The sequence below is a fragment of the Manacus vitellinus genome, unplaced genomic scaffold, assembly GCF_001715985.3.
Source record: "Manacus vitellinus isolate BGI_N305 unplaced genomic scaffold, ASM171598v3 scaffold_4_pilon, whole genome shotgun sequence".
Classification (NCBI taxonomy): Eukaryota; Metazoa; Chordata; class Aves; order Passeriformes; family Pipridae; genus Manacus; species Manacus vitellinus.
The window spans coordinates 19,237,377-19,250,541 of record NW_021940604.1 but is presented as its reverse complement, the minus strand read 5'-3'; the positions used below and the strand labels follow the sequence as shown (position 1 = coordinate 19,250,541).

Genomic DNA, 13,165 nt, shown 5'->3' with positions numbered 1-13,165 from the left:
TAGATGATCTTTAAGGTCCCTTCTAACCCAAAGCATTCTATGATTCTATGATTTTATATCAGGTATACAGATTGCCTTTAATTTCCAGAATTTCCTGCTAGTAGCTGCAAAGATCCATAAAAAAATGGCCCCAGAAAGCCCAGAGTTCTCACTTTATTATAGAGCATATAGATGACCTGAAATGGCAAAGTGCTCTGTCCAAATACATACAAACTCTCTAGAGTATCATCTGCTTGCTCTTTTAAAGCTAGAGCACCCTTAGATGTGTGTCCAAATTTATCTTCAAAAAAGTTTGGACTCCCCTGTCCTAATTGTAAATGTAGCTTCTTTAACATGCAAGTGTCTTCAAGCATGTATGCAAGATTGTGGTCACCTTGAACTGCCCCTGCTGGCATCTTTCTGTGACTCTGGCATAGAAACAAAAATGAATGGAATGGCTGTGAGGTACATGATCTCAGACTAACAGTTAATATATTTCCAATCAGAATGAGAAAAAAAAAAATAAAGAAGACATCAAGCATATCAGGTACCCTTAGTCAGATATTCATGTGATATGTAAGAGGGCCTGTGTTCACATCATTCCTTTTTTGGCATATTTAGTTTGCATTTTCAGACTAACAGAGATTTCCTAAGGATGAGTTTGAAATACAGAGCCAGAGACTAGTTCCAGGTTTGATGATTAGGACATTCACACACAGAAAGGTATTGTAAAGATTGAGTCTCTATTGCCATATGAAGTGGAGAGGGTCAGATAAGTGAGATTAAAGCACAAAACCAAAATCGTGTCAGCAGTAGGACTCATCAGACTGCCTTGCAAAATTCATTCATTCTGCCTGCCTTGCAAAATGGACTTGTGCACAGTAAGCACGTGCCAGTCCATATGCATGAGGGTTACTCCCTTACTTCTTTTTCTTTTTTTAAGGGCTTCAGTTTAATCCTGATGCAGGATGGGAGAAAAATCTAGAATCCCACAGAAAATTGTAAGCTAAAAAATAATTGTTTCTTGCACAATTATGCTTACAGAAACTCAATTTCCTCCTCATGCTCACTCCTGGAATTATTTTGGGTTCCTCACTGTTCATTTGGGTTCTGTTTTACATTGCATTTACTTTTCATCTGTTTGCCCTTGTTTGGATAATGTTTAAACAGATGAAGAATCAAACCAGGAGAGAAAAGAATACAGAATCACAAATGATCACTCAGAAAAATTTTCTTCATAACTTTTAAATAGATCTCTCTGGACTCTAAACTCAAATTTTCTTGTTGACAGATTGACCAGCAAGGACCTTTCCAACAGTGCTTTAGGTGTAATTTTAACTAATTTCTTCTTTTCCATTCTCCATAAGAGAGTGGTGAACTCAACACATAGGCTTTGCACAATTTTTGCGATTTTTTGAACATTCTTAATGGAGACTGCACACCTTGTTTAATTTCTGGAAAGCAGCTTTTTTTCTTTGTTCTCAAGCTGATCACTCTTCTATAAAATAAACAGGTCTTTGTGCTTGTAAGAACAGCATTAGAAATTGAATGTTCCTCTCTCAGCCTTCCTATGGCAAATAAGCTGGTATAAATGGGAGAGGAATGGTCTGCAATGAAAGTAGCATGAAGTCAGTAGTCAGCAGTCACTTTGGATGAAGTTTCAGATCCCTTGTTTGTGTATTGTTCAGACAGGCAAAAAATATGTTATTAACAGAGCTGTGCTGCTTCTCCTGGCTGAATGCATTCCTTTTACTGCCTACTAGGAAATTTTTTGATGTGACCATAGGCATCATTATTCATAGGTGATGCTGACAAATATGAACACTAGCACCACTCATTAAAGCAATGGATGGAGATGGAGGTGCATATCCATCACTAATATGTAATCACAGTACATTAAAGAACGATGGAAGATATCTTGCATTTTGCACTGCCAAAGGGATGGATTAGCTGTTCCTAACAGATAATTTTCTGGCCTCTTTTTGAAGACCTACACTAACAAAGATCATACAACCTCCTTGGCAGTTTTTCCAGTGCATCAATACCATTAAAATCAGAAACTTTCATATCATTTCTAATCTAGGTTTACAGAAGTGTAAGATCACTGTTTCTTGGCTCATTGACCTTGGTCTCAGACAACACAATATTTTTTTTTTCTTTTTTTTGCCAGAAGCATGAGCTTTCTACATGTTTGAAGACGGTTGTTATTATTTCCTTTGTATGGAAATAATCTTTAAGCTGTCAAGTCAGCCACTCTTTTCCATCAAGCCTTCCCCCCATACCCACACCTGACTTCTGATGCTTGCTGTTTGAGGTCATTTCTGTGGAACTGCATGTTTCAGTTCTGTTCTGTCTTTTAAAAGTTTTGTCTAGAAATTTAAGAAGGTTTCCCAAGTCCCATCTGCCTTCATGGAGGCCAATAAATAGAGAAAAGGAAAAAAAAATGGGGAGGGGGGGGAAGCCAAAACACCACAAACACAACCAAACCACAAAAAGGAACAGTCCAGAAAATATCAGGGGTTTGTACTGCTTACACCCATGCTTTGATGGTTCCTGATAACAAGGAGGCTGAGGTGTGTCGAGCTGAGGGTGAAGACCCCACCGAAATTATCCTCCTCCGGGCGCTGGCAATGCCGGTGTCGGCGGGGCCGCGGTTCCCTCCCTTTCACTAGATGGCACCACCCGCCCGATGGAGCGGAGAGGGAAATAGCGCCTGGAAGGATGAGCTCCCGCCCAGGGAAATTGCTCTCTCTCTCTCTCTTTCCAGTGCCGTATGGCTGAACTGTCCGTATGGTAAACAAATACGCACACACGGAAGCCTTGTTTCCTCCAGCCTTCTTGGAGATCAGGGAACGCCTTTTATACTGCGTCTCACTGCGAGGTCTGAATGTACCCTGACTCTTTGTCATTTAAGCTCTTTGAATCTTATCCTAATGGCCCTTCTTGGTACCTCTTCCTGTTAATATTTCTTCAATATATGGGGACTGGAAATGGACCCTTCTGCAGCCTCAGCAAGATTTATGAAGCTCTGCTGGCCAGAACCATGAAAAATTGTTGATATATGTGTGATTTGAGAGCTGTATTAACAGGATAGCTAGAATGCAAAAAGAGTAAAGCTTTTGTTGTATATATTCAAGTGTGATGGTAAATGTAACAGACAGTCATACACCACCTACAGTTATTACTGAACACTACTTGTAAGTTACAAAAATAATGAGATTACAGAAAGCACATGACTTGTAACTTTCTGTATATGCAGGCTGATCATAAATATCTGCCTGCTGCAGACCTCCTCTATTGTCACACTCTTAGGCATTGTCTTTTATTTTCCGATATGTTTTTCTGATGCAATTTAAAATACCTCATTTTAAACATAGTTCTTTCCCCCTACCCCGATCTTGTGGTTCTTTTTGCTTGAAGTTTCCCATTGCCCATCAGATTGTTGTTAAAGTGTGGATGTGGCATATGTGGGGGAATGTTGGGTAGCAGGTAAAACTGGAGTGTACTTACAGCTCTTGATCCATCTGTACCCATTTGGCAAATTTGCAACTGTAGACCCAGAGGCTAGAATTAACACCAACTGTCCATGCACAGTTCCTTGGGAGACAGAAAAAGATTTATTTCTGATTTTATTAAAAATAGGGGTTTTCTTTACTATATATATTTATACACATACCCCTGTGTGTGTTAGTATGTACATGTGAATATATAAGAAGTATAGGATGCTGCTGCTTCCAAGAAAAATACATCTGAGAACTTTAACTTCATGCTTACTGCAACAAGTTTCTCAAAGCAGCTGGCACATTCAAAGCTTCAAAAAGAGTCAAAGCTTCAAATAGCTCTTCCCCAGAGATATTTTAATTTGAGATTTCAGAAGCAGGGATTACCTGTAATGTCTTCTTAGTTGAGCATTTAAGTTGAGCAGGATATTTAGTTTATCAGCAAAGTGTGATCTGGGTGTTATAAAATACCTATGGACTGCATTTTATTTCCTCATTATGCATTTCATTTCCACACCAAACATAACAGCACATTTCCTGCAAGCCAATGGATTCAAGTAACTCTCATCAGATGTATAAATGAAAACGTACTCTAATATTTTATTTCTTGTCAAATTAGGCGCCAGCATTTCTATTAAATTGCAGCAGCATCCTGAACAGATCCCATTTCCCACCTACTTAGCTGTATTCAGTTGAACAAAACAATTTCCTCCTTCTGTCCTAAATTGTTTTACAGGGGTTTTAAGATGTTTACCGGGGGATGTATTTTAAGGCTATGTGAATTAACCCCATGTAGAATTTAACAGGCGTGTAAGTATGGAAAGTTTCTTGGGGAAAGTAGGTGTTCAGTGCAAATAGTTGTAATGTATTTAGAAGAATAATCTCAAATATACTTCTATGGCAAGCATGTATGACAAATATATGCAATCTGAGTATAGGTGAAGATTTGCAGAATAGTTATGGTAATTTCCCACTGATTTTTAAATTTTGCAGTAAATTTCTCATAGGCCACAGGAGTAGAAAACTAGTAGAATAGGAAGTGACCCATGAAATATTTGTGGAGGTCATGTTTTGTGTGTGTGTTCTGCTGAAGTGTTTCCCTCAGTATATTAAATGTTTATATAGCCCCGCAGTCACTATTAATCCAAGTAGTCATGTTTTTCCCAGCCCACCATAGACTTTTACCTTATGGTCACCCCCTTGAAATTAATCGAGGTGACAATAGATTTGTCATCACTGGAAAATAGTTTATTATTTTAGAAAACACAATCTGTTTCTGCCCAACCAGAACTGGATGTTGCTAAAAATATTGAGAAGGTTAATGTTACGTGAGTGGTAAACCTCTTCTTTAACTGATGCACAGGCAAAAGAGGTGAGCGGAGATCAGTTAATCTTGTATTTCTGATGGTAATAACTGATTTGTTCAAAATTGAAGTGCCATGTGCAAAGCACTTTGTTTCTGATCATAAAAATCCCAACTTTTCTGAGAAGGTAGGAGGAAATTTTTTTTCTTTAATTTGATTTGACATACTGATACATGTTCCCTATTTATGGCTATGCGTTATTAATAGATGCAATGATTTTTGTATTTTTTTTCCCTTTTTGTTTCCCATTCTGTTTCATTTATACATACCAGAGAAGCTTGAAAGATACTCTGTTTTGTAAACAGCTACTCATATATCTGGGCACATAAGATAATTCTTAGCTACAACAAGCAGAGAGGTTCATCATGATGCCAAGTTCCATCTCATCACCAGCAGCAACTCACAGACATGTCAGTTCTGAATTTCTGCTCTTCACTGACCAACCCACCCATACTCCTTTTTCCCCCCCTCTCTTTTCACAGAAATACTGCTTATCTCTTTTTTTCAGATTTGGTACCCTAATACTAACATCATCTTTGTCTCCAAGCTTGGTATCCTCTTTTCATGTTTGCTTCTACTTAACAAAGAGGTGCAAATAGCTGATATTCTTACAACCTGAACTGGATCAGGATCCTGAACTCTTTGGTCTGTTAAGAAACTGTACAGTAAAAATTGAGGCAATTGCAGAAAACAGAAAAGTACAGAATTTTTTACATTCGTCACATTACATTTTTGCTCCTATGACATTTGCCTCTTCCTAACCTCTTATCTTCCTAGACTGTCATCCCTTTATTCTGTTTTTAAATGTTTATCTCCTGGAGGAAGGAGAGGGATGATTTATCTCTTCCTGCTGCTCCCTGTTCCTGATATCTGCCTCATACCAGGCCTCGAGAATGTAACCATATTTTGTCCAGTCATCCCTGCTTCATACTTCACTTGGTTTTCTTATCTTATGTTAACATTTTCTTCCCTCTGTCTCTCATTTTGCTTCTGCTGCTCCTACTAGAATACACACTAAGGTTAAATGAAAGGAAAAGAAAGACTACTTGTCTAATATAATTTTAACCATCACCCCCTTTCTTCTCTACTTGCCTGCATTAGATTAAATTTAAATTCTTTTGCAGAACCTTCTGTGATTAAGGTATTTTTCTTGTGTTTCTGTTGAATGCTCATGATACTTGTTAGATTTGTTTATTTGGACAAGAGAAAAAGACAGCAACAATGGTCAAAAAGGTGTCTCTTCACTCTAAAAACCTGAAGTACAGTAAGATGGGGGGTATAGCAATATACAGTGAATATAGTTGTCTGTATCGTTGCTGATTGTAACACATTATTGCAGCTTTACTCTGTTAGTCAAATCGATAACTGTTACCGACAAGCCTGCATTCAGATAAAAATTAGAGAAGAACTTCCTGCTGGTGTCAGAGCTGCAGAGAATCTGGCTATGGGTATTGATAGCTAAGCTATCATATTGCCTTGGAGTTTAAAAGAAAGTCACATTCTCAAATAATACTTCCATTGTAAGAGATTGTTAAAGCCACTAAATACAAGCTACTAATTGGCAGCTGAAAGTTTATTTTTCTTGGCTGAATTCTAGGGACTTTTTTTCAGCCTCATACCTCTCTGCTTAGCTAAATCGTGTAAGTAGCGGATAAATTACTTTTAATTCAATCAAGTAGGTGCCCCTTAGAAGCAGTGACAATACTAAAAAATTCCCTGAGTTCCTGTGTTTTAGTTCTGGACTGAAATCTTGCCAGAAACATGCCTCTTGAACATTTGCCCATTTTATAATCCAAATAATAGTTAAGGGATGAAAACTGCAGTGGACTGGCAGTGCGCATTTACGAACATTGAGTCCAAAGGAGTCCAGAGCCAGTAGATGTAAACTGATCCTGCCAAGGAGAAGTGGTATAATACAGAGCACAAGAGAAATCCACAATTATTTTTTCCACAAATACAGATATTATATTAAAACATCGAACTGCATACTTCAATAAAGTAATTTTGCAACTGTAATAGAATAGGGCAGTTGGATTAAGGACTGGATTATTGTCTGTGCTGGAAGTCACGACAAGCACTGTACAGGGTCTTTTTGAGTTTGGTCTGGGGGTTCTGCATTTCCACCTATATATAATCCCCATCACACTTGCCATCACAACTATGTTAGGTGCAATTAAACTGCAAGGCAAGACTATGCAAAGAACATCCTGATTAAATTATAATGTCAGATGATACAAGCAAAAATAAAATCCAAACTGGACACTAAGGGAGTCTCTGATAATGTACATAGAAGAAATAAATTATATTGCTTTGAAAATACAACAGAATGTCAACCTGATTAGAGGCTTTGGCAGGACTTTAATATGTAGCAGTTCTAGACAACTCATTTTAATTGCTTATATTTCCATCTTCTGCTTAAAAAGGAAATATATTTTTCTGAAAGGATACTCGATGGACTGCAAAGGCAATTATTATTTTTGAAAGTGTATTTGGAAGATGATTATAAATGCCTACGGAGGCTAGTTGATAATTTGCTATCCCAGGCTCTATTTCAGAGATTTCAGATAAACTCCAAGTTGTTTGGTAACAAGAATGGAAATTGAAAAAAATTGCATTTGCTCCGTGGCAACATATATATATGTAATAAATTACAAAGCTGTGCATAAAATGCTTAGATTTTGATTTCCTGCTCCACGTCATTGGATTTTCTCATAAAATCACAGGGTGTAAATATGTTGATTGTTATGTTGATTGTCATGGTCTTCTTGTTTCAATTTTATTTATTAAATACTTTCTCATATAGTAAGTGTTCACATTGCCAAAGAGCCAGAGGTTTCTCGTGTAGGCTTTGACATGCTTGAAGGTAACTGCAAACAAAAGACTTTGAGATGAAAGTTGAGACAGTTGTTTTGTTACTGTTTTGTTTTCACTGATTTGTGGGTATGCATTAATACATGTCAATGTCCATAAAGGTGCATGTTAAGTGATATGTACAAAACAGAGAGACAAAAATGTAGAGATTTTATTTTAGGCACTATACTGATAGCAAACTGTCAGTTGTATATCTGGTGGTGACAACAATCCCTCATTTTGATACAGTGAATTTGTGGACCAACCAAACTTCTAAAGCGTGCTTATAGTTTCATTTTTAAGAGTATTTTGCCATTTGGATGGCCCATAAGCATTATCAGGGAAATATTGCAACCTAGGGAAATTTCTTATTTCTCAAGAATGGTGTTTTTCTGAAGAATTACTGTTTTCTTTTTCAAGAGTGAAGCTGTATGCAAGTTGCATAGAAGTCATTACTATTAACTCACTTTTGCCTTTCCTCTGTTGGCTCTGTTACAATTAATTCTCTTCTAATTTCTCACTGATGCTTTGCTTGATAGAGTTTTCTTCTGATTTTTATGGTTTGCCTGATATAGAAAAACAAAGTGCAACATATGGCATACTGGGAAAACAATGCTTACTTTGTCATTAGCAAATCATTCCATTTATTTTGAAGTCTTGACATGATGCTATTTCTCCATCACATGTTAAAGCTTTCACAACATTTTTTGCCAACAAGATGCCTATGGCTCTTCTGTACTCCTCAAAACTAGCAAGTTTTTCAGCTTTTATTTGGCTTTCAATCAAATCTTGCAGGTTTTGGTGGTTAAACTTATTTACAGATATGAGTATGTATTCCACCAACTGTCTTCACCAGATGCAGTAGGTATGTTAGGAATTAAGTCAAACTCTACTTTCCTGGGCCATGCTTGCCTAATTACAGTAGAGTATGCTTTAATGAGGGTTCTTCTGAGCTACCTCTGCCTAATATGGCAAACAGCCCAGAGGCAAACTTCAGATCCCAGTGTCAAGAACTGATTCATTGCTTGTCTTCAATTAACAGCTGGGCTTCAGGGCCTGGATAGAAAGCCAGAATAAGACTCTCTTTCAGCTCATGTGTTGAATCCAGAGTTGTTGGCCTTTTCCAGTGCAGATGGTATTCAAAGACCAAATATAATAAATTTATCACATAGAAGATATTGCACAGATTTTGGACAAAGACGACAGTGTTGATTAAATTAACTGAAAGTCTTTAAATTGTGCATCAAAGAATGGTCATGGAGGATGGAAGGCGCTTCATAAGGAAAGAAAAACAGTGTCCAAGAGTAAAGTCCATGTAAAACAGATCTTTTTGTTTGAGAGTAAAAAGAGTGTAGGTCACTGGTTATATAAATGAACCTTGCCATCTTTCTTTTAATTGTTTGAACTTGTGAGAGTTAATGGCAAACCTGCTTTGTTTGTGTCCCACTTCTTTCTCATCTAATGTTATGTGCTTTCCAAAACACCAAAGAAGAAAAATTGTCATAGCATAGCATATAAAATATAATTACTAAGGATAATACTGAAAAAAATGCAGTTTCTGCTCCTAGAAACTCTATTGCTCATCCCAAACAATATTCATGCCTCAGGAAAGAAGGAGGGAAAACACAACAGGAAACCTTCCTTTGTCAACCTGCTTTCTTTAATCAAAAAAATCATCGTTCTTGGCTAGCTCTCAAGGCAAATGTCATGGCATCCCCTAATGCCGGCTGCAGGAACAGGCTCATATTCCACTGGTACATGCTGTTACACAGCCTGACCTAAATACAGTGAAGAACTGGAATAGTGACATGGTTGTGAGTTGGGAGATTTTGTTTGAGACTTTCCTCAGATATAGTAGTCCACTTTTTTGGAAGAAATCTGTCAAGTCGTAGTGCAGAATAATATATTTTTGCTTCTATCTAGTTGCAGGGATAACAGCCAATTTGAAACTTCTTTTGGAAGACTTTTGTTCTCTGCCATCTGTAGATGTTTGATTGTGTAATATATGAAAGAGTGTTATGTTTAGCATCTTTCAGTCTTTCTTTGATACTACTGGTTCAAACATACATGTTCTCTTTCATTAAATAGCTAAAGTTCAAGTGGTTTAAATCTTATTTTTTCAAACTACAGAACAGCATTACTCACATACCAGAAGGCTAAGTAATGTCTGGGATTTATTAAATCATTCAGCAAAGTTGACCACAGACAGTTGCATATAGAACAAGTGCTGGAAGAAAAATAATCTGTGATGATGTTCATTATACTATAACACAGACAGACTGAGAGCCAAATACTTGGTATCATTTCTGTCTCTGCAATTATTATATTTCTTTTTAAACCTTTAACTAGCTTAACAGTTTTGGTTATAGAGGGTTTGAGAGGAAATACATAGGTAAGTTTCATTTGAAATCTTGGTAAAGCAACTATATGGGCTATAATAAGATAAATATTTATTGATGACTTAAATGAATAGGTAACTTTTACTGCCAAGTTAGTGTTGTTGTACATTTGTAGAAATCTTGCATTCCAAGTGTATTTGCAAAATTCTATTACAGCTTTATTTGGCAAAAGGAACATTATTGAAGCTGGAATTGGAACTCAGGGGGTTTTTGCATCTGTTCCTAGTATTCAAAATACTTATGAATCTTTGCCAGTTTTATCAGTCTTTCATAGATAAAGTGCTATTGGTGAAACATGCAAAAATTACAAAATGAATGTTATTGATCAGACAGTGCTAAACTAAAGTGTCAGAAGTAACTGAAAGGTGTTCTTGGGAATTTCAGGTCCTTACCACTGTCTAAACAGTAAACTCATTTTACAATCACAAATTGAGGATCCAAAAATTGAGCAAAGACAACAAGAAATAATTATTTCCTGCATAAAACTATAATCTGTAAATTCTGTATTATTAACTGTTATGAGCAAAAGAACATCAAAGAAAATAACTATGACAATTCCATAATAAAAGAGAAAAGTCATGCAAATTTATTTGTGCTACAGCATGTCCTCTTGGTTCGATTGGATTTTTTTGGTTAATATTGCGTTACAGCCCAGGGAAAATATTAAACTTTTCTTTACCTTTTTTAAATTTGTTGTCTGCACATAAAAGGATATTTGTTGTGTGGATTAAGTGGTTTGTGAGAAGGATTGGATAACATAATTATGTTTTAATTTTTTTAGAAAACTGTGGGACATATTTCCCAGAAGTGAAAAATCATCCAGACAAATATTTACAGAGATGTCCAGAGTCTGTAAAAAAGTGGCTGAAACAACTGAAAAATGCTGGGAAGATTCTACTATTAATTACAAGTTCTCACAGTGACTATTGCAGGCTCCTGTGTGAACATGTTCTTGGGTAAGTGCAAGGTCCATTTCAAATTATATCTGCCAGACAGCAACTGGAGATAAGCCTGAGCTATTGGGAAGCTAATTGGAGTTTCTTAAAGTATTGTGAATTATTTGGTTCTGAGATTTCTGATGGGCCCCTCTCTGGTAAAGTGTGACAGGGTAGTCGAGACAAAATCGTGCATCTCTGAGCCTGTGAGCTGTATCTGACCCAGAGCACACTTATATGCTGCATCTTTTTGAGGGCATCACTATGGGATTGAATATGTCAGGCCAACACGCAGTACATCATCTGAATCCCAGTTTTATCATAAACTTTTACTAGACTGTCTTATTTAAGCCACTTCCTTTCTTGTGCTTCTCCAGCAGTAAGTGCAGCTAGTAGTACTATTTCATTTCCTTGTAGCAAATTCGCAGGAAAAGCTTACAAATACTTCTTCTATTGGTGGTTTCCAAAAGATGGCTGTGCTTGAGAAATGTGCATTTACAGATCACAGCAGAAAAGATAAAACGGGCAGTTCTTTGCACTTGGCAACTAGTTGAAATGTAGTTGCTGATCACAACAGCTATTTTTAGTGTAAGGTAAAGAACATGACTGGTCAAGTCAAATTCAGTGAAATTCAATAGAACCATCACTTACATACCTAGAAAAAAATTAATCAGTGATGCAAATAGTTAGGGGGGTGACAGGGTGAGACTATTAATTTATTATTAATCTAAGAAACAAAGTATTTCAATGTGAGCCAACATTGGCTAACACAGGATATGCCAGGGAGTGAATATGGTAACATAGTAAGAAAACAAGTGGTGAGGTAAAAAACAGAGCTATCCTCCAAAACCAGTCCTGCCAGTATCACTTCCCTTTTGTACTCTCTAGGCTAAATGCTAAATGAAGCATTCACTGTACCAGTTCTCACTGCCTCACATGAACATTATACTTACTTGTTTGAAGGGTAAATCTACGTCCTCACAAAAAGCAGTTCTCCTTATGAGTAAGATGCCTGTGAATTAACTCTTTTGTGTAGACCGGTCTAGCTGTTTTCTAAATGAAAATTCGGTACAAAAGTAACTTCTTGGCCTCATATACTGATTTTGACTTTCTTTTCCTTGGTGAATAGTGTTTCAGCTGTTTCAGGCAGCTGTAGAAATCCTGCTGGAACACAGTAAGTAAGGTATCAGAGCCGATCAATTACCTTTCAAAAGACAGAAAGAGAGTTCTGCTAGAAGGATATTGCATCACTCTCTCTTTCCACATAAGGGTAGGATGTTCTGTGGTATTTATTACAATCGTGTTTTCCAGCGACTCATGCAGTGTGGCTTCCAAGTATTTTCTGGAGTACTCCACTGTCCATTACACATTACTGAAGTGGAGTTTTTTCCTAAAAATCTAAGCTTTTATTAGTTTGTTTGTTCCATGCCTCTTGTATCGGACAAAAAGACTCTACTTACCTGTGCTGCTTTTTGCTGTACTGGAATATAGTTTAGGTTCACACCTATTATCTCTGCCCTTAACTTTAATTTGACCAGGCTAACTGCATTTTATTCTTCACATCAGCCCTTACTAATTGCATCTACATAGTCCTTTATTAGTTTCTACCCTTGTTCTTTCAGTTAAGCAGTGTGATACTGAGAAGTCCAAAACTGTAATAAATAAAAAAACCCTAATGATAAACAGAGATGCATGTAAAATTTTAGCCTCCTACTCCTAATATCCTTACCTTGTAGCTGTTTGCTTTTTTGCACTTTTTTAAGTTCCTTTTTGGCTAAGAAATTATTGTCTTCATAAAATCTGTGCTGGGAAATTCATGCTTAAGTGTATCATTTACCCATTTAATAATCAAAATATCCCAGTTGTGTTCATCTGGCCAAATTGTCCTTAGCTAAAAGACATTTTGGTAGGGAGAGGAAGTGTAAGAGAAAATTTCATTTTGAAATAAAATTAGAACTGTTTTCCAGCCAGAGCACACACGTACTGCTGGGACCAGTGTATAAGGCATGTAAACCTACAGAAGCAAGTGCCAGTTCATTCACACAAGGAGCATCACGGTGTGACTTTTCAGTCTTACCTGTCATGAGAATGCTTGTCCACTTAACTGAATGTTTTAAGTGTTGGCAGGAGCACACCTA

At 36.9% G+C, this 13,165-nt stretch overlaps 1 protein-coding gene across 1 annotated transcript in view; it reads left to right on the top strand.

Annotated features, from left to right (window-relative positions):
• Nucleotides 1-13,165, top strand: part of NT5DC1 (5'-nucleotidase domain containing 1) — a 127,270-nt gene that overhangs the window by 66,731 nt on the left and 47,374 nt on the right. Inside the window, exon 7 of the mRNA XM_029962743.1 lies at nt 10,874-11,048. Within this exon, the coding sequence (XP_029818603.1) occupies nt 10,874-11,048 (175 nt within the window). The remainder of the gene's footprint in view (nt 1-10,873; nt 11,049-13,165) is intronic.